This window comes from Dermacentor variabilis, chromosome 6 (assembly GCF_050947875.1).
Source record: "Dermacentor variabilis isolate Ectoservices chromosome 6, ASM5094787v1, whole genome shotgun sequence".
NCBI classification, from domain to species: domain Eukaryota; kingdom Metazoa; phylum Arthropoda; class Arachnida; order Ixodida; family Ixodidae; genus Dermacentor; species Dermacentor variabilis.
The window spans coordinates 18,237,693-18,265,198 of NC_134573.1; the positions used below are offsets into that span (position 1 = coordinate 18,237,693).

At 44.9% G+C, this 27,506-nt stretch overlaps 1 protein-coding gene across 2 annotated transcripts in view; it reads left to right on the forward strand.

Moving 5' to 3' along the window:
- Positions 1–4,326: 4,326 nt before the first annotated feature.
- The window catches only part of LOC142584671 (formylglycine-generating enzyme), a 151,721-nt gene continuing 128,541 nt past the window's right edge, over positions 4,327–27,506 (forward strand). Inside the window, exon 1 of one of the 2 annotated variants that reach the window (XM_075694848.1) lies at positions 4,327–4,867. In XM_075694848.1, coding sequence (XP_075550963.1) covers positions 4,522–4,867 — 346 coding nt within the window. In that variant the 5' untranslated portion in view covers positions 4,327–4,521. The remainder of the gene's footprint in view (positions 4,868–27,506) is intronic. The other variant, XM_075694847.1, reaches the window with a different exon arrangement.

Genomic DNA, 27,506 nt, shown 5'->3' on the forward strand with positions numbered 1-27,506 from the left:
TCCACAGGAGAGGAGGAAGTATGAAGTTATGCCCTATGTCCAGAGGGTCTCGCACGGCCTGAAGAGGGTCGCGGGTAAATTCGGCATACAGGTTCTCTTTTCGGCACCTTGTAAGCTGTCCAGTCTGTGCAGTCTGTGCACTTGCCGTGGATGCTCAGCACCTGCAAATCATAATAGAGAGTTTTAGAATAGGGGCCCCAAACGTTTTGGGGCGCCAAAGAAATAGCGTCGAAGCCACTGCGCATGCGCAAGACGCAAACTCCGTTTGGGTTTTGCGTTGGGAACGCTATTTCACGGATTTAGCGGAAGCCCAAATAGCGGCCCCAAAAGCTTTGCGTCGGCAAACATGGGGGCACCCATCGAAGCGACGGCTCTAACCTAGCACGAAACTGGGTTCGATTCGCGGTAACGCGTGAAGTTCGCATGCTAGGAGAAGTGAGTGTGGTTATCGCTTTCTCTCAACTAGCGTGTGTTATGAAGATTGACTCATTAGACGCCGCTGATTTTGAATTCGATTGTGGATTTTATGGCTCGTAGGCCTAACACGGCTAAGCTTGGCTGGTGAAGGCTAGTAAAGTTGGTTTGCTCAAAACTAAGCGCAACTAATTGTTTGCTGCTTACAGAGAATAACCTCTAAATTGTACTTAAACGCGAATACACGCAAGTAAAAATTATTATTCCTATTATAAAATGGTATATTTTATCTAATTATTTCTAATAGTTTTTCTTTGACGCCGTAGTGGCGCTGTCAGCGCAAAACGCTATCCGCAAACGTCAAACCCTATTCTAAAACTCTTCACTCCTACGTGCCCCAACGCTAACACCCGCAAAGCTCTTTGGGGCCCCAAACTATTGGGGCCCCTATTCTAAAACTCCCTAATATGTGCGCGCGCGCGTGTTTGCGCACGTTTTGCGCTCCAGGGCTAAAGTGGCGCTGCATGCAAGCACTCTGCACGGGGTTATAGTGAACTAGAAGGGGGTAGTGGGGTCAGGGAGAGCCCGCGGGTGTGGCATCTCACGTCGACGCCGCCAGATGGCGCCACTAGAGCATGGGCTGTACGGAACGCGAAACTGAGCATTTTCAACGTAGAGAAAGCCGTGTGCGCTTCATGTCACGCCGAAAAAAGAAAGCGCGCAGCTCCGTAGCATGTTTTCTGAAAACTTCATCTGAAATTAAGACAAGGCGCAGAGAAAGGTGGAAAGACAGACGTTCTTCAAGCTTGCGTGAAAATAAAGCCGACTCAACGAGTGCAGACTAACGGCCGCACAACGATGCGACTGATTTTTAAACTAAAAGCTCGCGAACACCGTAGAAGAGGTAAATATGTGAATGGGTAAATTGCTTAATTCATTTGCCATTAACACTTTTTATACAGGTCAGGACCCAATTGCATTCACAAGTTCAAGTGAGCCAAACAATTGCGGCGCGTGTACTAACACATTGGGAACAGAGGCCAGATATGATGAGGTTTTATTCCTTTAACTGCGATTTTGTTTACGAAAGCATATATCCACTGAAAGCTAGGGAGTCAATCCTATGGTGATGCCACTATTATGCGGTCGTAGTGGTTACCAGGGGTAGCGAAATTTCGTAACACAGCAAAATAAAGAGAACTCATGGTAGCCACAAACAACTCTTTATTGGTACAAAAGATGGGCAGCTACTCCTTTCTCAAAGTGCATGGCTGCTACGAGAGAGGCACTATGAGGAACGGCTTATCTTCCCGTGCAACTTCTTTTTACGCCGTTCCTGTCGCGATTGGTTGATCCATTTTACATAGAAGTACAGCCTGGTCAGCACATAGAACTTGGTCAACTCTGTTGTGAGCGCATCTTAGTGCTGGCTGCAGCCTAAGGCATAGCCGAAGTTGTCCTTCACTAGCAACATTACATCCACTATGCTGTCACTGCAGAGTTTCTCTCGGCTGAAGAACACAGTGAAGATGTCCTCCAACTTCTTCACTGCCCTGAAAAGCTCCAGCGAAGGATATAACAACTCTCCCTTGTCGCATGTCACAGTGAACTCAGAGTTTCTGCTTTCTGTATTGGGGGTTTCCATAAGAAAGGCCTTGCAAGACACGTAGTCATAACACTTCAGAAACTTTCGAGCAACATATCCTGCCATGTATTAGACGGTCGTCGCTCTTCTGCTCCACCGACTCTCTGTGCTCAGTACTACGAAGCATGCGCTCGGCTGAAGCTAGGTTTCCTTCCTCAATGATATGGTCGATTGCAGCAGCCCTGGCTTATTGAGCTGGAGCATCTTGCGCACTCAGGAGAGAACTCATTTCAACACTAGCTCCATTAAGGTCAGCATTGCCTGAGCGTACTATTTTCGCAACGTTATAAAAAGATAGGCAATTAACGACAATTAGAAACTGCGTTGGTGTTGGGTGGACATTAGACCCACATGATTGCCTGACTATACCGAAAAAGTTTTCCAGCGAATCCTGGCTTAACCTGGATGTCATAAGATACCTAAATCCCTGGCTGGCAAGATAATCCAGCAGTGATAATGCGCTAGATATCGTCACCCTTAGGCCATCTGCAGTTGAATCGCTTAAAAATCCACCTACTCTTTTAGCGTGTTTTTAGCGTGTTTCGCACACAAACCGCACACGTTTCGTCGAATTTTTTGTCTTGGCGGTGCAAGTTGCGTTCCCAAATTCGCCGTGTTTATTCACCTTTCGGCGCGGTGAACGACGGCTGCTTTCCTTTTTTTCCACTTATATGCTGTTTCAGAGCCGGGAGCGAAGCAGGGTCGCTGCCGTTGACGTTTCGACCTTCCTACTGCTCACGTATTCGGCCGACTGCGCGCGAAACAGACTCGAACGGTAGGTTGAAACACCAAAAAAGAGTCAACGTCGCGAATCAAGCCCGCATGAACAAGCGCGCGAAGCACTTTATTCTATGGCGAAGCAGCGGAGGGAGCCAGCCCACGCGACTACAGCGCCGCCACCGAAATCCACGTCCCGTCCACACTCGCCGCCTCGCTGCAATGGATAGGGCGCTCCGGCTCCTGAGCCCACTACCCCCTTCTAGAACACCATAACGGGGTGCAGTTTTGTCCTCGATGTTGACCCTCCGCAGCGCGCCACCACCGCCGTGCAAAGCGCACCTTTTTGGTTTCGGGGGTTTCGGGCACGGAGGTTTCGGGGCAATCCCGGGGCAAGGTCATCGAGGACGCTGTGACAGGCGCGAGCCCTGACGTCACGCGAGCGCCGCTCGCAGCGCCCCTCCAGGTCGTTCTCGCGCTATTCGCGTTTGTCGAAAAAGCCATAGAGTTTCTCACTATAACGGACGCATACGCGCGTTTCCAGCGCACGAGAGTGAAGCTGCGGCGAAATGTAGTGAGCAACTCTATGGAAGAAGCGACGAGCGATTGCCAAGAGTGATAACGCAAGAATGTGTTGCTTGCGCCGGCAGAGCGCGCAAAAAGTAACTCCGCGGGGTGCTAAAAAACCCAGAATTCGAAAATTCTATCTTCCGAACAACTGAAAACAGGCTTTGCACCCACACATTTCTCTTGAATACGAGTAAAAGGCATTCTGCGAGCGTCTAGCATGGTCTTGCTGAAGGCCTCTGTTGTGGCCACCTCTGCGTATGTAGCGTACTATCGCGTCGGCTGAGGCTTTCTTTTTTTTTTTTTCGAGGGGGGGGGGGGGGCGACCGCGCAGTCGCCCGTGCATTTGTGCTCTTAAAGTGTAGGAAATAATGCCCGAGAAGGGGGCAATGCCTAGATATATCGGATGTTTTCTTCATAATTTATAGTACGGCTTGGAATGAGTCTGGTATTTCCGACGCCATGTATGCAAAAGCGAACTGCATTTGTTTGTATTGTCGTCCATTCAGCACTTTCGCACGCTTCCCTTCTACACACAGCTAGTATTCCGATAAGGTCTAAATATGCTTGTAATTTACCTTCTTTTTCAGCTGATGCCGTCCGGTGGAGCTCCGTAAGGGAACTGCTGCTTCTCACCTGGTGCCACAACGTCGGATGAACGCACAAAAATCCCGGAACAAGCGTACAAATTTCTTAATTTTCAAGGCGTTTTGCGTCTCCTTTATGAGATTGCACGGGACACAGGTTCGATGAAGACTTGTAAAGATCGTTGGCAATCACTTTCATTAAATAAACGATTCCGCACTAAGACTGCGCGCAATTGAGCACTAGAAGCAAAAAAAAAAGAAAAAAAGACCGAGTAGCGCAGTCGGCGTAGCGTGTGCCAGCTAGCGTTCAAAACACGCGCGCCAAAACCGAAACCGGAAAAAGTTAATCCCACCCGTTTGGTGCGCTACAGCCAATTCGGCCGCTGGGCTCTCTTGTTCGTTTACGCAAGCGTCGGCCGTTACCGAAGCGATGGGTGATTACACCGGCCCGTGCCAGCTGCTGGAAAGCGGCTTTACGGATGACACTTTTCTTCGCTTGTTTTTTGTGTTTGACAGCGCGTGTGTGACAGCACCTGTAGCCCTGTGGGGCCGGACGCGTAGGCTGGGTCTCGCGGCAGATCAGTGACCAGGATGGCTTTGCTGCGGGCTGTTGTCGTTGTATTGGCGTTATCATCGCTGGCTACTGCAGTGCTTGGAGATGACGTGTCTTCGAATTCTCCTTCAGATCTATCGCAGTGTTCCGGCTCCTCGTCAAAAGTTGTGGACAAATTTTCGGGGAGCGTCGTTAATGAGCCCGATGACGGCAAGACCGGCCAGAGTACGTACGGCGGTGATTCGTCCTCTTGTGGTTGTAGCGCCCTGAGTCGTGACAACCCGAGCAAGTCTGTTGGCGAAAGCAGCGATGACGACGAAGAGTCGAGGGTCGAAGTGGATTCTGAAAGCTCGGAGCCAAGCCATGCTACATTTGAAAGCTATGGTGGGTCACTTCCTTGCATAGGCACCGGCCGGATGCGCGAGTTCGGTCATCCTTACTGCGTCTCTTCTTTCGACTTTCCCACTGCTGCTGCTGCTGCTGTCCTGCACACCGCAGTGGGTGAAGGGGGTTCATAGCGTGTGTATAGAGGGACCTGAATATTTTGCTGCGCGTGTCCTACAAAAGATTTTGCGCTCACCGCTGCACTGTTCTTGCTCAAATTTTGCAGAACGATCACATTTTGTTGTCGACTTCGTTTAGCATAACACTTGGCACAATTAGTCGCCTGTTTTTTTAAGACAAGAATGACAAACAGTTTTCGCCTATGGGAAAAATGGCGTCTGAAAAGCCGGCCCTGGCACAAGTGTGTGCCAGGGCTGGTTTTTCAGACGCCATTTTTCCCATAGCCGAAAACAATTTCTCATTTTAAAGCGAACGCTTTACTGGCCGCGAACTTGCGATTTCGCCGTGGCTGTGCTCCAAGGAGGTACATGACGTCACACCGCGTTCCTCGTCGTTGCGTTCGCCTCCGCTCGCTTCGCCAGCTGCGTCGCGGGCCTGATAACATGCCGGAGGATTGGAAAGGAGAGCTCGCGTGCGCCGCAGTTCAGGCGGCAGTATCGACGGCGACAATTCTGATAAGCAGGAGGAGGCCTGGAATCGACATCGGAACGAGATGAAGAGGAAACAAATCGCCCAGGAAACACGAACAGCGCACCGAACGACTGGCTAAACGCCACAACATAGCTAGTCAACCAGACTAACCTGGACTTGCTATCAAGTTTAACCAAGGCTAACCATGCTATGCCTTAGCTTTCACTACGTATATCCTGGCATAGCCGAGCTAAGCCACTGCCAATTTTTTGTCTTAAAGAACAAGCGACTAATCGTGCCAAGTGTTATACTAAACGAAGCTGACAGCAAAATGTGATTGTTCTGCAAAATTTGAGCAAGAACAGTGCAGTGGTCAGCGCAAATCTTTTTTTGAACACGCGCAGCAAGATATTCAGGACCCTGTACATCACAGGAACTCGGCAGTGAGAAAAGGCGGTGCGAAAAACTTGTTTGGGCATTTGTATTGCATCGAATATGCACAATGCCCCCTTGAGATCCCTGGCCGTCACATTAGCCTTGTGACAGCTGTAATTATCCGTGACTCCCCGCAAAAGCATTGCAGAAATTGCAGTGCTTACCTTTCTACTAACGTACACGTCCAGAGGGAAGCTAGATAGAATGGTATATAGGAGGAAGAAGAGGAAGCAGAGAATGGGTAGAACCGATGCAGTTGCGAAGCGAGTGAAAAACAACCTTGCTACTCTTCACTCGCAATTGCCATACAAGGGGAAGAGGGGGATGGGGGAAAGGTGGCAGCGGTTGGGGGCAAACAGGATAAATATAAGTTCAAAGTATGATGCGTTTCTGCCATTTCTGAAAAGTAAACACCATGCAAATTTGTCAAACAAACAGCTTGCATCGGGCGTGCAGAAGCAGAGCCATATTAAAGCACACCGAAGGGTCTAGGCAACACTATGGAAGTGGTTACACATAAAATCAACACTTGTGTGCCCACCGCAGTACTTTTGCAGCTATGGCATTGCTCAAGGTCACAGGTTTGATCCTGGCTGCTGCCGCCGCATTATGATGGGGGTGAAATAAAAAATGCTTATGCACTTATATTTAGAGAAGCGTTAAACAACTCGGTGTCAAAATTAATCCAGAATCCGCCTCTATGGCAAGCTTCAATATCTGATTCTGCTTTGGCATGTACAGTCGCACAATTCAAGTTTAATACTTCTGCCACGATGCCATGTGAGGTAAAGAATATGCTCAACCCTCTTGGTGATAATGAGCAATGATGCACAACGCCTGAAGCAAGCACTGTGTGTTCTGTGTGCTACACAGGCAAACAGCAGTGATGCATGCAAGGTAACATCTAACATCAACTGAGCACTCTCGTGTTGCACTAAATGTTGAAGAAATTGAACGTTTGCCATCAACATCACCACTAATTATCGGCAATCAAAGCAAACAGCACAGAGTGCTTTGTTTACATTGATTCTCACAGGGCGTGGGATCCACAGATTTTCTTTGTCATGTTTTGTTTTGTGACATTTCTTGTGAACTAGCTAAAATTTTAGTACTTTGCATGAGAATTTGGGGAAGCAGTACACTCCGTGGTGTGTGTCATCCGCTTGGGTCGCGAGGCATGCGAGCGTGTGCTGAGCCGAACGTTCTCACAGGAACGCCGGGCTGTTGGTCTGTCAACAGCCCGGCGCAGTGCGACCACAAAGAGCAGGAGTGTTCAGCTGATATTTGCCAGTTACTCTCAAGAAAGCACAATCACTCCACAGCTCCCTGGTGCACCTGCTTTTCATGTAAGTCAAATATGGAATAAACTAAACAGCATTATGTTGACGAGGAGACCGACCTGTGGCATCGATGAGACTAACTAAAGGCAGGAGATGAGATTCCTAAACAAAGGATTTCGGTGAAAAATTTAATGATTTCATTCTGTTCATGGTTACGGTTGCTCACAATCATTTATTTATTTATTTATTTACATGTACCTTACAGGCCTTCGAGAAGGCATAGTGTAAGGGGGGAAATGCGGTAACATATTAGTATGGAATCAGGAAAGAAATATACATCAGCATAATGAAAGGAGTACGCACAGAACATGGAAAATTAATACATTAGCAAATACAATATGTAGAGCAATAACAATAAATGGTAAACAACAACATAATAGCATAATAACATTGTAAACGTTTTTGCATGTTACAGTAGTAAGTATTGTAAAAAAATTGGGAGCACTGAAATTCTTTAACATTGTAGAAAAAATGCAAGAAAATTACAAAAGAGATGACGTGTTTAGACGGTTGAAATGGCATATTGATCGGTTAGCAGATTGCGAAATGCAGTGTGTTTAGATTGGCATGCAATGGTATCTGGTAGTGCGTTCCATAAACAGACCGCACGGGGCAAAGCTGAAAAATTAAAAGCGTGTGTGTTGCCATAAATTCGGGTGTAGCTGAACTGATTGTTCAGTCGTTGTGACGTCGAGGATGCTTTTTTCAGGTTTGGTAAGGTTAGGCCAACTGTGTGAACAAATCTATAAAATAAAATAGAAGGGAAATATTACGGCGAGTAGTTAGTGGTTGCAATGAAAGATCGATTTTTATTTGGGTTACACTTGACTGGTTACTATAATTTTTAGAAATAAAACGGCTCGCTCTATTCTGGATGTTCTCCAGAAGTTCGATGAGGTAATTTTGATGAGGAGACCATATACAAGAGGCGTACTCAATTTGTGGCCCTACAATAGTTACGTAAGCTAGTTTTCGTAGAGGTGAAGGCGCACTTCTTAAGTTGCGGCGCAGAAATCCTAATGATCTGGAGCCGTTAGCTGAAATGGAGGTGATGGTGTTTAGTCCATGAAAGATTGTGTGTAAGGAGCACTCCTAAGTACTTATATTCTGTGGTGTGGTCAACTATGTTAGAATCTGCAGATGATAAGAAAAGTGAGAGTTAGCAGTTTTTCGAGAAAAGGAAACTACTTTGCACTTCGACACGTTTAGAGACATGAGCCAAGTAGCACACCAATCACTGATATGTGCAAGATCATTTTGGAGTGCCGCGTGGTCAGAGGGACAGTTAATCGAACGGTATACAATGTAGTCATCAGCAAATAATCGTACAGAAGATGATATATTGTTAGGTAAGTCGTTAATGTAAATTAAAAAGAGAAGAGGCCCAAGTACACTGCCTTGAGGTACACCAGAGGTGACATCAGAGAGGCCAGAGGAAAAGTTAGCAACAACAGTGAACTGTTCGCGATTAGTAAGAAAATTACGAATCCATGATAGGGTTAGTGAGTAGAGTTTAATTGCTGAGAGCTTTGATATCAGACGACTATGGGCTACACGATCGAATGCTTTCGAGAAATCCAAAAAGATGCAGTCAATTTGTTTATTACTGTTCATATCAAAGTGTAAGTCTGACGTGAATTCTAGTAGTTAGGTTTCGCAAGAAAATCCTTTTCGGAAACCATGCTGTTTCGGGTAAAAAAAAGTTATTACATTCAAGATGTGTTCCATCATTTTGTAGCAAATGCATGTTAGTGATATAGGACGGTAATTTTCACTAGAACTCTTGTTACCTTTTTTAAAGACAGGAACTACTTTTGCTATCTTCCAGTCTGTAGGAAGCGTACCAGTTGTAATTGATTGGTTAAATAGGTGTAGCAGAATTTTGCTTGATACTAGTATAGTGTTTTTTAGTATTTTAGAATTTATACCATCTATACCAGAGGATGAAGACATTTTAAGGTTATCTATAAGATCGACTATGCCTTTTAAAGTGATAGTGATGGGAGCCATGTACTGGAAATCAAAATCGGTTACAAAAGGTATGTTACAACTATCTTCTCTTCTAAATACGGATGCAAAAAATGAGTTGAATGCTGTCGGACATTGACTGTCAGGAATAGGTGTATTGTTTTTATCCTGCTATGAAATATTATTGCCCTTATTACTAGGGTTAACTATGTTCCAAAATTTTCTTGGATTCCTTGTAAGAATTCCCAGTAAGTCTTTTGAAAAATATTTATTCTTGGCGACCAATAAAGCTGTGCAGTACTCTTTTAGATAGCTTTTATGTTTATCCCAAGCCAATGTTGTTTGTACACGCTTTGCATTTTCATATAGACATTTTTTCTTGTTTCTCATTCTGTGAAGAGGTTTAGTAAACCATGGGTTGGAATTATCGTTAGTAATAGTAACAAGAGGAACGTGCTTTTCAATCAATGTAGACAACTTATCTCTGAACAGAACCCAATTATCGTTGACAGATCTACTGTAAAAGGATGGCTCCAATACATGAACAAAAAAGTTGTCTAGTTCTAGATTGATGATATCATAATTACCTTTATTGTAGTCTCTAATTTGCTTTGTTGGGGAACCGGTGGACGCGCACGGAATACCGATGGTCACTTGGAGCAGCTGGTGATCACTGAATCCATCTAAGTAAGTTATGTGTGTGACGGTTTCTGGAGCTGTTGTTAAAATGAGATCCAAAAGATTGGAATTACGAGTCGGTTGATTAACTACTTGAAATAGGTTAAAATCTAATGTTAAGGAAACAAAGCTTGTGCACATATGACACGAAGAGGATAGATTAACCCAATCGATTAAAGGAAGATTGAAATCTCCGAATAGGTACATTACATCTGCCTGATACAGACTAATTACCTCACTAATACTGTCATGTAACGCAATTACGAAGGAAAAATCAGAATCCGGCGCATGGTAACAGTTACCGAGCAGTACCTTCACGGTTGATACAGAGCAGGCTACCCAAATGATTTCGAGGTTAGTACGGGTTTGAACAACAAATGATGTGATATTCTTTTTAATTCCTATCATGACACCGCCCCCTCTTTTATTATCTCGGTCGCGCCTGTATATGTTGTAGGTTGTGTTACCGGGGAAAATTTCGTTGTCAGTTATTTCAGGGTTTAACCAGGTTTCGGTAAAAGCAAGAGCATTCGAATTGCAATCGTCGAGAAAAGAAGAAACGAGATTGCGCTTCGACATAATACTACGGATGTTAGCAAACGATAATCATAAGGATGAAGAAGTAAACGTTTGATTTGGTTTTTGGTGATGGCGCACATGCGTATTGTGCCGGAGCTATCTGTTTACCATGACAACTGCATCGGTTGAAGCATCGTAGGTGTACGTCTCAGAGTCTATGCGCATTCGGTCGACATGCAACTTAAATGCCTTGTTATTATTCCTGGCAAAGCTAATTAATTTCCGCCTCGCTTGTTGCGTTGCGGGAGAAAAAACCTCGCGGATTGAAACCGTCGATCCCTTAAGTTTAGGTGCTGAAGCCAAGATACGCTCTTTGTCTTTGAAAAAAGTGACCCTTGCTATGATTGACTGCATTTTTCTTGCGAATGTTTGCCCAAACAGTGCACGCGCTCGAATTGTTGAGCTGTTGTGTTAACGCCAAGTTTTTCTGAGCAAAACTTGATAATTTTTTGCTCGGACACAGCCCAATCTTCTTTGGGATCATCATCTATTCCAAAAAACAAGAGATTCGAGCAGAGTAGTCTATATTCAGTGTCATTGCACCTTGAAGATATGGCTGCCAATTGCTCGGAAACGTTGCTCATAGCATCAGAATTTGTCCCGGCTTTGGCTCTGGAATGCGAAGAAGTGGCGGATTCTAATTTTATGATTTTTGCACTGAGCAGCTTGATTTCGTTTTCAGCTGCCTCTTGCTTTTCTTTCGTCTCCTTAAGTTCGGCGACTAAAGCAGCGTGACCATTTTCAAGGTTTCGAATAGATTCTAGAGCCTGGGCAAATGCATCAGCTTCAGTTTTGGACATTGGACCAGGATTTGGTTCCACGTCTCCAGAAAGTATGAGCAAAAGGGCAGAAAAAGCATTGTGAATGTTGGAATACAACAGCAAAAACCGCTTGAACAGCTCATGAAGTTCTACAGGGCACGACACCGCACATAAACAGTAGTTACTGCTCCTAACATACGCCGCATTATTCAGGTAACTGACCTGTAACAAGAACCAGCGTGAGCGTGCCATTCCCGGTGCACTGTCGTGCCCGAAGTGCGCTGTTGATGGCTGACATTTAAGGCTTCCGCACGCTGTATCGAGGGTAGTCGTCGCATGCCCGGGTTGCCAGTTGGTGTAGCAAGCTTCGTCCAGAACCGGCCTCCAGCGCTGTGATGCAGACAGTGGTGGTGATAGCTTGACACCAAAGTTCTGGCTTGGGTGAACAAGCCAGACAGAAGTTGTGTTCCATAAATTTATGCTTTGGGACCACCATACAGTCTACTTACGAATTTAACTATCTAAAGGTATGTTAAGGAAATGTCAGAAGTTATCGCCTACGCCGCAAAACTATTCTTGTATGTTGAATGCGCTCTTTGCTTCTCTGTGCTACTCAATCTTGTGTGGTGTATTTCATTTATTTATTTATTTATTGAAGATACCTTACAGGCCCCTTGACATGGAATTGAGTAAGGGGGTAATAAAAGTGCAAAGTAAGTCGTCAGTGTACAAACATATGGCTCAAATTTGCAATTCAATCATGGAGCCGTTAATTATTTACCTGCTGCCTTCATGCATTCATTGTACTTTCCTTCAACTGATTACGTGGAAGTCACTAGCAGATTCAAGAAATTTGAAAGAGCTAAAAGGAAGGACTTAAACAACCTAAAAGTGTAGCATATTATGTTCTAGCTCATGTTTGCAAACTTTATCTAGTCTCTGGCACTTATACTTAAAATATGAAGGCCTCACGTGTAACGCTTGACTGTAAGGGCTGCAACAAAAATAGGTTGGATAAGCATCCACCTATTTCTATGGAGATTTGGTTTTGAAAGCATTAGAACAAAATTTTTATACCTGAGTGATCTGGGCACGTTTCGAAAGCCCTTGAGTCGAGGGCTTCTGAGACTGTCGAATTCGAACGAGTCGTGTTGCTGCCACAGGGCAGTTCTCAATGGCCAGGAAGAGTTTCACTTGTTTCACACTTTGAAGAAGATGCACAATGGTGGCCATAATAAGGTCGCACAAAAAACAAGAAAAGAACTGATCATTTGTAGTACTATTGGTGCATACTTAATTATTTTTAAATGATAATTTGTAGCATTATCCATGCATATTTAAATTATATTTAAGTCCATGCTGATGGTGCTTGGTAATATTTTTTTGGAGGAGGTTTTTGGCGGCAGACATTTCTTTTTTGTGTTGGTTCAAAAACGCTGCTAAGAGAGGGCAGGCAACTACCACTAGAGGGCTTTTATGACTTTCTAGGCGCTTCCATGAGACTTTGTAGACTCTACTGACTTTTGACTTGATGGCCGTCCAAACTTCCCAAGTAGCAGCACCCAATTCACCATTCAGTCAAAAGACGATCAATCGAAAGAGCATCGAAGTGCCCATGTGACACCGTTATTCTAATGTCCCCATTCTTCGATAAACATTCTCACGTTATCACAGTATGGATACAGGCCAAGTTTCTAGACAAAGTCCTCCTCTTAAAAAAAAAAAAAGAATTAATTTGAGGAAATGTACAGGCAAGGAAACTTGCGCTAGACTATACTTCTTCAAAGCATTTGACAGAATACATCACGAAACAGTGTTACAAAAATTCTGTAATAGGAAATATGAGGCTTTGTGCTAGATGTAATTAAGAGCTATTTATAAGACTGATAGCAGTGTGTATCAGCTAGTGGAACTTTATCCTTTTCTTAAAATGGTGAAGACATAGTGTTCTAAAAGGAAGTATATTAAGACTCCTGCTGTTTATTAGATATATTACCAACATTGTTGGCATTGATAAATGAACATATGACGTATGTGCAGAAGTTACAAGTATATCTTTTACAGATAAATACAGTAATACACTTATGAAATCAGCTAATGACATAATAGGCAAAACATTTTGCTCGTCACTAAAGAGTTCTTTAAAGCTCTGTTCAGAAGTGCAGACTGTTCTTTTCTGTGCAAAATCTGCACCATAAATATGAATTATTCTCTCAGCATAAATAAAAACAAAGGTAAGCTTTCTTCTAACACAAACACTCTAGAAGTTGTGTTCCATAAATTTATGCTTTGGGACCACCGTACAGTCTACTTACGAATTTAACTATCTAAAGGTATGTTTAGGAAATGTCAGAAGTTATCGCCTACGCCGCAAAAACTATTCTCGTATGTTGAATGTGCTCTTTGCTTCTCTGTGCTACTCAATCTTGTGTGGTGTATTTCATTTATTTATTTATTTATTTATTTATTTATTTATTTATTTATTGAAGATACCTTACAGGCCCCTTGACAGGGAATTGAGTAAGGGGGTAATAAAAGTGTAAAGTAAGTCGTCAGTGTACAAACATATGGCTCAAATTTGCAATTTAACACAAGGAAATAGAGAGGAATCGATGATAATGTGGTATGACGACCGAATATAAGGTTGGGCAGGAAAAAGGATAACATGAAAAAAAATATTGGTTGGCATTATACATATGGCAAAGCTGCACACAAGAACTATAAAGTATACAAATCACAATGACAACAGTAAAAAGAAAAGAAACTAAACCAAAGATAGACAGCCAAATATGCGGATTCTAGGCACAGGAACAGTTGGCAGTGTTTCAAAGATGCACAACGTTAGGGCATGATAAAAAACACAGGAGCTAATCGTGTGCACAGTAAGAACATTTATCAATATAAAAAATGCAGTCGGGCACAAAGTGGGATACCCCCCCCCATGGCCCATCTGTCAACCACTTGTCAACGCACGCATGTTACCAGGCGTGTCAACGGCATCTGACACTCCGGCTGAAAAATAAAAGAGGACAGGAAAGGAAAAAGAAAGGATAAGCCAAGAAACCAAACTAAGTCTTGTTACCTATAGCTTGAAATTTAGCATAGCGAATAGATTCTAAAGCTCCCTTTGAAACATTTATGCCTATTGGTTGCAATGTCTTGAACTTATGGATAAGGTATGATTCTCTGTATTTTCTTTCTCGTTCAGAACAGAAATTTGATTGTAAGATGTAGAGTTTAAGTTCATCAAAGTTATGACCTGGTTGACTGAAATGCTTGGTGACGTCTTTGGGAATCTCTTTAGCTGTGTCCGCACGATGTCCGTTTAATCTGACATTCATTGATTGTCCTGTTTCACCGATATATTGTCACTACCACTAGTGACTGTGAAGAAAGCAGCCAAACTGAGAAAGACGAAACTAGCATTTTATTGGGTGAACTTGTGCCCTCAAAAACAGGCTACATTCAAAGAACGACGACAGCGGCGAACACAGTCGGCGATCGTTGAAAATCTGATCAATGGGTCAAGCGCGTTGGCTTTTATACATCAATCGTCGAGTGTTCCAGACTAATCGCTGGCACCCGCGTGCCTTCCACAAAGTTCTACATTATTCACATCGCGCACACATGAAATCACATTACACAAGGTTCGGTCACAGACACTGGATGGAACCATCGATAACATTCCAGAAACTTCCCACACATGCAAACGCGTCCTGCACTGTGCGATAACATTTGTTAGGCGGTGAAACGTGTCGCCCGATGAAGACAAGTACGCGTGTCAATACCCCCCTCTTAAAAAACCATCGACCCAATCCAGCACACAAACGAAAGTAATAAAGAAAAGCACTCATAGCAACGAAAACAACAAAATAAGGAAGCTCGTCAGCGTCCGTAAAAGGGTTTAAGGCGCACCACGTAGACCACTTCAGATCGTGCACGGCGCCACTATGAATGCGAAATGCCGTCTGGCACGACTTCATAGTCCAATGCGCCAATACGTTGGATGACCTTGTAGGGTCCAAAATAGTGTCACAGTAGTTTGTCACTGAGTCCTTGTCTGCGTATCGGGGTCCATACCCAAACACGGTCGGCAGGCTGGTACTCGACAAAGCGTCGCCGGAGGTTGTAGTGTCGGCTGTCGGTCCTCTGCTGGTGCAGGCGGGCGAGCTGTCAGGCTTCTTCGGCGTGCTGGAGATAGGTAGAGACGTCAAGATTCTCCTCGTCGGTGATGTACGGCAGCATGGCGGCGAGCGTTGTCGTCGGGCTCCTGCCATAAACCAGCTTGAACGGTGTGATCTGTGTTGTTTCTTGCACCGCCGTGTTGTAAGCGAATGTTACATACGGCAGGATGGCATCCCAGGTCTTGTGTTCGACGTCGACGTACTGCTAGCATGTCGGCGATGGTCTTATTCAGCCGCTCCGTAAGACCATTCGTCTGTGGGTGGTAGGCCGTTGTCCTCCTGCGCCTTAATTGTCTGACTGTATTGCAGAATGGCTTGGGTGAGCTCCGCTGTAAAGGCCGTTCCTCTGTCGGTGATGAGGACTTTGTTCTATCGTAAGGTGTCATGTCGCAGCAGGATGTTTTCGACAAAGAATTTCGCCACTTCAGCTGCGCTACCTTTTGGCAGTGCTTTAGTTTCAGCGAAGCGGGTGAGGTAGGCTGTCGCCACGACGATCCACTTATTTCCGGTTGTTGACGTCAGAAAGGGTCCCAACATGTCCATCCCGATCTGCTGGAATGGTCGGCAAGGAGGCTCAATTGGCTGTAGTAATCCGGCTGGCCTAGTCGGTGGTGTCTTGCATCGCTGACAGTCTCGGCATGTTCTGACATAACGGGCGACGTCGGCGGTCAGGCGCGGCCAATAATACTTTTCCTGTATCCTCGATAGTGTCCGGGAAAATCCGAGCTGTCCAGCGGTCGGATCGTCATGTAGGGCGTGCAATACTTCTGGCCGCACTCCTGACGGGACAACAAGAAGGTAGTTGGCGCGCACTGGTGAGAAGTTTTTCTTTACAAGTAGGTTGTTTTGAAGCGAGAACGAATACAATCCTCACTTAAATGCCCTGGGGACAACGTCGGTGTGCCCTTCCAAATATTCAACGAGGCCTTTTAGCTCCGGGTCTGCCCGTTGCTGTTCAGCGAAGTCTTCCGCGCTTATAATTCCAAGGAAGGCATCGTCATTCTCGTCATCTTGCGGCGGCGGGTCAATGGGTGCGCATGATAGGTAATCGGCATTGGAGTGTTTTCGTCCGGACTTGTAGGTTACAGTGATATCATATTCGTGCAGTCTTAGGCTCCACCGCGCCAGTCGTCCTGAAGGATCCTTTAAATTCGCTAGCCAATACAAGGCGAGATGGTCGCTGACAACTGAATGGTCTGCCATATAGGTAAGGGCGAAATTTCGCTGTAGCCCAAACGATGGCGAAGCATTCCTTTTCGGTTGTAGGATAATTGCCTTCTGCTTTTGACAATGACCGGCTAGCGTAAGCTATCACGTGTTCATGTCCATCTTTTCTCTGGACTATGACGGCACTGAGGCCTAGGCTGCTGGCGTCAGTGTGGATTTCAGAATCAGTGTGCTCGTCGAAGTGCGCAAGTACGGGCGGCGACTGCATGCGTCGTTTAAGTACTTGAAATGCGTCGGCCTTCTGCCTTTCCCACTTGAACTCAACGTCACATTTAGTTAGCTGTGTCAGCAGCTCAGCGATGCGGGAAAAGTCCTTGACAAATCGCCTATAGTAGGCACACATGCCAAAAAATCTACACCCTGCCTTCTTGTCGATGGGCTGCGGGAACTTTGTGATGGCAGCTGCCTTCTGCAGGTCGGGGCAGACTCCAGACTTGCTGATGACGTGGCCTAGGAACAGAAGCTCATCGTAAGCAAAGCGGCACTTTTCTGGCTTCAGAGTGAGCCCTGATGACTTGATGGCCTCTAGTACTGTCGCAAGCCGCCTAAGGTGATCGCCGAAATTTCCGCCGAAGACGACGTCATCCAAGTAAACAAGACAGGTCTGCCACTTCAATCCTGCTAACACCGTGTCCATGACGCGCTGGAACGTTGCAGGCGCCGAGCACAGTCCGAATGGCATGACCTTGGAACTCGTAGAGGCCGTCGGGCATGATGAAGGCGGTCTTTTCGCGATCTCTCTCATCGACTTCTATTTGCCAGTAGCCAGACTTGAGATCCATCGACGAGAAGTATTTTGCGTTGCAGAGCCGACCTAATGCATCGTATATCTGTGGTAGGGGGTATACGGTACATCCTTCTTTGTGATCTTGTTCAGTCGACGATAATTGACGCAGAAATGTAAGGTTCCGTCATTTTTCTTCACCAGGACAACAGGGGATGCCTGCGGGCTTTTCAACGGCTGGATGATGTCGTCGCGCAGCATTTCATCGACTTGTTCTCTTATAGCTGCACGTTCTCGCAGCGAAACTCGGTAAGGGCTCTGGCGGAGTGGTCGAGCGCACTCCTCGGTGATTATGCGATGCTTGGCGACTGGTGTTTGTCGAATCCTTGATGACGTCGAAAAGCAGCCTTTGTATTGTCGGAGCAGACTTCTGGGGTGCTGTTGCTTAATCACGGGGAGACTTGGATTGACGTCATAGTCTGGTTTGGGAACCATGGTCGTCGGGGTAGATGCGGCAGAATCAGAGAGGACAAACTCATTACTGGTTTCCAGAATTTCCTCGATGTACGCAATCGTCGTGCCCTTGTCGATGTGCTTGAACTCCTGGCTGAAGTTTGTCAGCAACACTTCAGTTTTCCTTCCATGCAGTTGAGCGATCCCTCTTGCGATGCAAATTTTACGGTTTAGCAGTAGACATTGGTCACTCCCGATGACGCCTTCTACGTCGGCAGGTGTTTTGGGGCCGACGGAAATGACAATGCTGGAGCAAGGCGGGAGGGCTGACTTGACTTTCAAGCACGCTTAAGGCATGGTGTCTACGAGAGCTCTCCAGTAGTATCACTCTATCTTCCGACAGCGTTATCGACTTCGACTTCAGGTCGATGATTGCGCCGTGTTGGTTCAGGCAGTCCATGCCGAGAATGATGTCTTGGAACACTGTTGGAGGATAATGAAGGTGGCAGGATAAGTCCGGTCATGAACAGTAATTCTTGCCGTGCAGATTCCAGTCGGCGTGATGAGGTGTCCTCCAGCGGTGCGAATTTGAGGGCCTTCCCATGCAGTTTTAACTTTCTTCAACTGGGCGGCGATGTGTCCACGCATTACGGAGTAATCGGCCCCTGTGTCCAATAAGGCGGTAACTGCGTGGCTGTCGAGAAGCACGTCGAGGTCGGTGGTTCTTTTTCTGGCGTTGCAGTTAGGTTTTGGCGTTGGATCACGGCTGCGTCGTGTTGAACTGAAGCTGGTACGTCGCTTCGTGAAGTCGTCTTTTGTCGGTGTAGTCTTGGCTTCCTGACTTCGTCGGGACGGTGGCATGTTGTTATTATGTTGTCGAGGTGGTCTCTTCATCAGCGGCGGAGGATCTTCGTCAGTTCGACGAACAGCAACCGCACCTCCATCGGTTGCTGCTTTTAGTTTTCCGGATATGGGGTCCCAAACCAGCCCCGGGCTGGACCAGTGTATGGTCGGCGCTGCGGCGACAGGTAGCGGCCTGGTGACAGCGAACGGGGCGGCCGTCGAGCGCTCCACTGAGTGGCGGCGAGGTAATTGGCGATATCGCGAGGTCGTTCGCCAAGCTGTGGTCGTGGCGCATTAACAGCGAACCCTCGCAGTCCCAATTCCCAGTATGGGCATCGGCGGTAGATGTGACCCGCTTTTTCGCAGTGGTAGCAGAGTGGGCAGTGGTCAGGAGCGCGCCAAATGTCCATCTTCCTCGCGTAGTGGCGCTGGGTGACGGACGGGCGGGCTGGCGGCGGCGGTGGACGACGGAATGTTAGTGTTAAAGGTCCCTGGCGCGGTTGTGCAGGGGGGCCTTGGCGGTGGGCGACGGCGGCGTATGTCACCGCCTCCGGCTGGGGCTGCGGTGATTCTGGTTACACCTCAGGAACTCCAAGGGATCGCTCAAGCTCATCTTTGACGATTTCGGCGATTGAGGCTACTTCAGGCTGCGACCTAGGGTACAACTTCTGCAGCTCTTCCCGTACGAATGCTCCAATAGTCTCGCGCAGATTGTCGGTGGCCAGAGATTGAATTCCTGTTTAGTTGGTAGAGTTCGTGCGGCGGTTGAATTGCCAGTTCCGCATTTCGAGTGTCTTCTCGATGCTGGTGGCCTCGCAAAGAAACTCTTCTACGGTCTTCGGTGGGCTTCTTATCATTGCGCCAAAAAGTTCTTCCTTCACACCACGCATGAGAAGGCGGACTTTCTTCTCCTCTGGCATATCCGGGTCGGCGTGGCGGAACAGGCGGTTCATTTCTTCTGTGAATATGGCAACGTTCTCGTTAGGTAGCTGCACTCGGGTGTCCGGCATGGCTTTGGCCCTTTCCTTGCGCACGAAGCTCTTAAAGGGGCGCAGGAAGCCGCTACGGAACAGGTCTCATGTTGTCATGATCAACTCCTGGTTCTCAAACCACGTTCTGGCGGCGTCTTCTAAGGCAAAGTATACATGCCGCAGCTTGTCGTTGAACTCCCAGTTGTTGAAAGTCATGATTCATTCGTAGGTCTCTACCCAGGATTCCGGGTCTTCAGCAGCTGCTGCGTGGAAGGTCGGTGGGTCCCGAGGTTGTTGCACGATAATGGGGGACGCGGGGGCAGCCAGTGGGGTTGTCTTGGCCACAGTCTTCTTTGTCGTCTCAGGTAGAAGTCTGTGCTCTGGTGGCAATCCTTGCAGTCTGAGGCTAGCACGCTGGTCTTGGGCGATGTCGGTTTTGTCCTCGGGCTTTGGGCTTGGATCGCGGCTTTGCGGGGGCATTCGGTACATGAACGCACAAGCACCTCCACCATATGTCACGTGGTAGTGATTGTGAAAAAAAAGCCAAACTGAGGAAGCGAAACTAGCATATTATTGGGCGAACTCGTGCCCTCAAAAACAGGCTACACTCAAAGAACGGCGACAGCGGCAAACACAGTCGGCGATTGGCGAAAATCTGATCAACGGGTCAAGCGCGTCGGCTTTTATACATAAATCGTCGAATGTTCCAGACTAATTGCTGGGACCCGTGCACCTTCCACAAAGTTCTACATTATTCACGTCGCGCACACATGAAATCAGATTACACAAGGTTCGGTCACAGACACTAGATGGAACCATCGATAACATTCCAGAAGCTTCCCACACATGCAAGCGCGTCCTGCGCTGTGCGATAACATTTGTTAAGTGGTGAAACGTGTTGCCTGATGAAGACAAGTACACGTGTCAATATTGTTTCCTACAGAAGGAACATTCAAGCATATAAATCGCATGCGAACTTGTGCTAGTGAAGCTAGATTTGACGTCATGTTTATAACTATTTGCGGTGCTTTTAATTTTAATGTAACTTTGAAGGTGCCTGCAGGTCTTGCACCTAGGGTGACAACATGCTTTTATTACGGGGGAATGCTGTTGGCTGACTTTTGCGTGCACTAACATGTCTTTGAAGTTCCTGTTTCGGCGATAGGTAACCCTAGGTACATCCAGGAACGCTTTTCTCAGACGCTTGTTACTTGATAATGTTGGTTGGTATCTTGTTAGGATGTTGTATACGTTTGGGAGTGCATTAGAATATTTTGTTATAAATGCCGGCGGTCTGTCAGATTCTAGTGTTGGCTGTTTCTTCGCCAATTCCGACTGTCTCTCCAATCTTGACGTGGCACCATAAGCTCTATTGAGAGCAACTTTGGGATAGTTCCTTTCTTATAGCGTTGTTTTAAGGTCATTTAGGGGGTGGATATAATCGTGGTCTTCACTGCAGATTGTTCTTATTCGTTTCGCTTGTCCGACAAAAATCAAGAGCAACTTGGGGATAGTTCCTTTCTTCTAGCGTTGTTTTAAGGTAATTTAGGTGGTGGATATAATCGTGGTCTTCGCTGCAGAATCTGCAGCGAAGACCACGGTTATATCCACCACCTAAATGACGGTGGTGGGGGGGGGGTGGCCTTGGCCTTGTGCACGGCATTCCTTTATTCTCAATTCGACACGCTAACACACCTTCCCTTGTTGCCGCACCCACCCGCCTTACACCCTCTCCCCTTTAGAAGAACCCCATCTATGTGTACTGTGGCGAGGAAAGCATAGGTCGCCTTGAAGAAGACAAGTCCACTTGTCGAAACTTTGGCTCCTGCTTTCACCTTGTTCTCGTTTTGCTCAAAACATTTCTAAGTAATTTATGTTTTACAGAAAGATGCCCTTCGTTCAATTTCAGGTCAATCTTATATAACTGCGCATACATTGTATTGGTTTGCCAAGTACAAGGCTTTACGAGTCAATAGTATGAATGAGTACCAACTCCTAATCTCTTTTAAAAACAAAGTACTTATAAAATATACTTTTCAACAAAATGTTGCTAATTTACGTCATGATACCACATCTCGTGTCAACAAAGACTCTGAATACTGGTTTATTAAATACCTGCATTCCAAATATGGATTTGAAACATTGGCTTACTGTATTTCAATTACTTAATGAATGTAAATAACTCAACGAGATTTAGGCCATGTATAAAAAAATGCTTTGCTTATGATGTTCTTGTAAGTGCACTGTTTTTTTTTCCTTTGTTTGACTTTTTTTTGTGAATTTTCGAAGTTAGAGTTTATGATTACATTTTGTGATACCACATTTTGTGTTTAACGTATGTTGCCATGTTTTTACCCGATTCCAAGGGAAAATGGGGCTAGTCAAGCTGCTGTCACATAGTTTTTATTTACACCATGCCCACCCCTTACGTCTGTAAATGTACTTTCATGGACGTATAAAATACTCTACCCTCTATTCTGTTGTGGCTTTAAGGGACTTGCTTTTTATGCATGCAGATGTGTGCATGTGAGACTGTAAACTGATGGGAAATGTTGTGGGTGAGCGCATATTTGCATAATTGATGAGTGTCTTTCCACTGTTATATTAAACGATATCTAAATTGAGCCTATTGCAGTATTTCACATACAGTCCACTAAATGAGCATGCCATGTTGAGCTTATCACCATAAGGTGAGCATGGGTTCAGTCGTTTTTGTGTCTGTGCCATATGAAAGCTGTGTTTGCACTTCTACTTCTCCGAACAGTGAATGCTGTGTGTCCCAAAAGCGTGATGCATGCATTTGTACTTTTAATTAATCTGTCTTAATTTCGCTTGCACCCAGTGAAGACATTAAAAGATGGAGGGTAGAAGGCATCAACAGTGGGTGAAGAAGCAACATCTCTGGAGCCGTTATTTCCACCAAGGGCACTTGTGATCACTAGGGCAACAATTGCTTTCCTTGACAGCATTTATACAAGTCTCCCCCAATCGGAGTTGAGAATAAAGGAGTGCATAAAGCAAAGTAGAAATATGTTGCCGTATTTTCTGGACTATACATTGCACCTTTGTGTAAGTTGCGCCCCGCACTTTTCAAAGAAAAAAATTGGTGTATTGAAAGAACATTTTAACTTTATTTTAGCTCAGAAAATGAATGTGTTTTTTTCTTTTTTTTTCACTTCACTTAAAGCCCTTGTTCTCCAATGCTGTCAAAAAGTTCAGCTGCTTGGGTCGGCAGCATCGCTGGGTCACCATTGTCGGCCTCTAAGTAACATTTACGAGGCATTGTAGGCACGTTGCTGGCATTGCTTCTGCAATGGGGTGCACCCACGAAAAAAAAAAAGATACACTCATATTAGTCATACTAATGTGCATGATTTTATGTAAATATAAGATGCACCACCGAAAATTTTTTTGGGGGTAAACACAACTTATAGCCTGGAAAGTATGGCAGTTGTGATAGCGAGGGGGCTGGCTCTTCCAAGTAAGGGCTCCAGAGACGGTCTCTGTTTGACCATTGTTCTCTTGCACAGTTCACATGCACCTGCACATTGAGTGTACAGCTTTGGGTGACCTGCCAAGATTTCGTAGCGTACTTCTGGGTGATGCCCTAAAGTGAGAGGAAGTGGTTCCCATTCTTTCCTTTTACTGTTCCAACTACTTTGTGGCTCACTGCATAAGGACAAGCAGCTGTATCGACAATGCAAGGCACTGGCATATTTGATCGCACGGCTGTGCACAGACAGATGCATGTGTCCTGTTCCTACCCAGTTTATCATTAGGTTGTGTTGTACTCATGATTTTGATGTGTTTTCCGACTGCAAGTGTTGCATTGTTCTCTATATTTGTTAACAAGGGGCATGTTTCAAATGAATGCATCCTTTCTGTTTTCCTCTCAGCAAAGAGTAAGTCAGAGAGCCAAGTTTTTTAATAAATGTCAAAGCAAAATTTCATTATGCAAAAAGAGGTGAGGTGTGCAGACAGAACACAAGAAAAGAGAATCTTTTCTACATTGCCAAGATTGTAACTGCACACCAGAGTTGGATGAATGCACGATATTGTACAGGCATAAGAATGAAAATACACATCTTATGGTAGAGGCATGGCATATCTATAATGGTGGAAGTGCGTGTGTGAGTCAGCCATCGATTACTTCACATAAGGAAGAGATTAAGTGCCTTAACAGTTCTCTCGCACGTAGACAAGCACATGTACCCAACTGACACGTGGTGATACCATTCCAGAGCTTGCACAGATGAGTTTTGTGTCTTCTTTCCGTTTTTCGCCCCTTTAGTTCGGCGTTCGTGTTGTCCACTTCTCTTTTCTTGTGTCCTGTCTGCATGCCACACGTCTTTTTGCATAATGAATCCTTACCAACTAGCTCAGCTTTTGGTCGTTCCAAAATTTCAGATGAGGGAAAGTGCATGTATACATGGTGGCTACAAAAATTTAATCAAGCTTGAGCATGTGGCCACAACTGCGACTCAGTATTGGGTCGGAGCAAACTGCCTGCATTTCTGTTACGTTTATAGTGCAGCAAAAATTTGTATTTTTCTTGCTACCCAAGCATCATCTGTTTATCTCATGTTGCAGTATGGCTTGGCTATTGTTCACAGTCTTTGCATGCGAGAATTATTGCATCATGGTACAAATCTGCAATCGTCTAGTTATGTTTGCACTGAGTGTCTTGCATACATTTTTACTTATGAAAAAAAAAAGGTTTTTCTAGTGGAGGAGTTTTGAAAACTACATCCAAACCCAATTATAGTGGGCACTTAACTATGTCTGTTATACCAGATATTTGTAGTAATCATATTTCGTTACATGCTAATATTGGCAAGAGATGTTTTAGATATAGTTTGTTATATCTGAGAATTCATTATATTCTTGTTTGTTATATTGTAGTTCAAGTATAAAGAATTCTGGACTTGATAGTAAGGGCTCTAGGGACAGATGAGTGATGAGAGGAGACAAACACCTCTCGTCTCAGCGCTGTCACCATCAGGTTAAGATGTGTACCGACAAGCCTAATTGGACACACGGCTGCTCAACGATTGTGGACTGTCAGCTTTTTAAAAACGACTGCTTTCACACACAGATTCTGGCTGCTTAAAGGGGTGCTGGAAGCAAGCACTGCATCAGTCGACAGTGTTAAATTGCCCTACCGAAAATCACACTTTTTCTTTTGTACAAGTTGTCTTAGTTGCAAAGGAAGCCATTACTGGAGCTAGCACAATCTTGTACTATTTAATTGTTGGTGAAAAATGAGTGGGCATACGTCATGAGATGTTTGTGCACCATCTACCACCTTTTCACCATCAGTGGTGCCATGTTTTAATGGGAAATAGTGAAATGGGGATAGCCAAGTGACGAACCAAGAGAGAGCTGGAAATCACTGACACTGTATTATGACACACTGAGCTTCCTTGAGCGCAGGAATGTTGCACTGCCTGCACCAAACCTAGTTTAGTGGCAGCAGAAACCGTTACAAATCATCTAGTCCATTTCGTCACATCACAGAGTAACATGGCTCTCCATCACAGCAATAGCAGTATCAAATCATTGCACGATCACTTGAATGTTTGTTTCATAGATTATGCAGTAAGTCCTCACACCTACGTAGAAAAATACTGGCTCTTCCAGCCTGCACATTACACCCCCTTTTCAACTCTTGTGCTGTCTAGTGCCTACATGGTTCGTCTAATGCTTTTAATCAATCATGTTTATTTACTGCAGTGGAAGAGTGGAATAAATTACTAGACATCCCTGAACACAACTCACTAATATGCATGCTGTTCTCACTACTCACTTCAGCAAATAACTCTCTGTTCACATTTATTAGGGCCTACTATTTTTCTATATTTATTCTTTTGTGTATTCTTCTAGCATTTTCTCCTTACATAAACATGCTTGTTAAACATTTTGCCACTGTTGCACGATTTTTTTTTATCCTATATATTGCCTTCCCCCCCCCTCTAGTATATTCCACTGCAGGGACTCTCTATGGAAAAATAAATGATAATGATAATGCGGATTATAGGTACTACCACCAGCCTTGAGCCCATGCAGAGCAGGCACAACACTATGGCATAATTAATAAAGAGATTATGAGACATCCACCCAAACGGAGCTAAGTGCTACAAAGGAAATCCATATGGGTTCCTCGAAAGAACAGCCTTGCAGTTGAAGAAAAATTTGTCCTGGTCTGGGCCTCGAACCTGAAATCACCGCCTTTCCGGGCAGCCACTCTACCATCTGAGCTAACCGGGCGGCTAGCAGATGGCAGGGTGAAGTCGAATTTATCAACAACTCTAAGCAGAGGCAAGGTTTTGATGTAATAGTTCTGCGTAATACTTCTATGGCATACCGCCAATAGATTGCCAATGTGTTCTTGTGTGAAAAAAGAAGAAAGGAAAGTCAGCGAAATTAGCCAAGCTGCATTCCGATGGTGAAATGCAACATAGTTATCTCCGTATTATCAATGAATGACTACTTGCCTTTTGTAAAGGGTACAACACACAATATCGGGCTGGCATTTGCAGCAGAGTGCACTTTTCTTGTTCTGTGCAAATTTACATAATCTTATTGCTTAAAAAGGCTCTCTTCTAAATACAAGTGATGCTTCAAAAATTTTTTAACATCAACTCGTCATTTTGCTTTTACTGGGCTTAGATGTATTCCACTGTAATTAGTGAAAAATAAGCAAGTGAACAGTGACAGAGGCATAACCAGAAATTTCGTTTCGGGGAGGCTCTCATTGCAGCTCGGCCTCTTCGTTATGGAATCTGTTGAGGGATCAAATACATGAATAATAACTGCATTTCCATTGCCAAATATGCTGCAAAAGAATTTCAATGCTACACACTGTGAAGACAAGTCAAATGTAAATTTTTTCATAAAAGAATATACTCGTATGTCCCAAAAATTGTACCCGAAACAACTGATATCAATGCTTCCATGTTTTTTGTCTATTTAATAAGAAAACAGCACATGAACTTTAGAACTACATCAGTTCGAAACCAGCGAAGCAGTGCATGCTGCTGATATGAAAAATGTAAAGGTCATGAAATAAACAAGTTGAGGACAAATTTTTTTTAATGATGTCATTCAAGAAACTCGTTTACATTTTTTACAAAGGCAACGGCCAGAGAAAAATCTCAGTGATGTTGTTCTTTGTTCCAATGTATTGCACAGGAGCATCTGTCACCGTCGTGTATTGTAATTGCAACGAAATTATAGTCGGAACAGAGAGCACATATAAAAAGCAGGAGTTCTGCAAAATATACAAGGGCGAGTCAAATGAAAGTGAGCTGATGCGAATATGTGACGGTGTATTGTGACGGTGTACTTTATTTAAAAGTAGCCTCCATGACCATTTAGACATTTGTTCCACTGACTAACGAGTTGCATGATTCATGTCTTGTAGAACTCCTTGGGTTGCTGCTTCAAAATGTCTGTAACTGACTTTTTCACATCATTGTCCGACACGAACCTGGTTCCCTTGAGCTGTTTTTTTTTTCGATCCCCTCAAAATGTGGAAGTTGCAAGGCTACAATCTGGGCTGTACGGTGGATGTTGCATGGTTTCCCACTTACAACTTTGCCAGTTTTCTGTTAACCATATCAGTGACGTAGAGACAGGCATTGTCGTAGAGCAAGATGACCTTGTTCATCAAATTTCCACTTCGTTTGTTATTGATTGCGACACGCAGCCGATCCGGCGTTTGACAATATCGGAAACAGTTGATAGACTCTTCAGGTTTAGCAAATTCTATCAGTAATGGCCCCCTGACGATCGAAAAAAAAGTCAACTAACAACACCTTTCCAGCAGAAATGATGGCCTTTGCATTCTTTGGAGTGGTGAATTCGAATGTTTCCAATGTAAGCT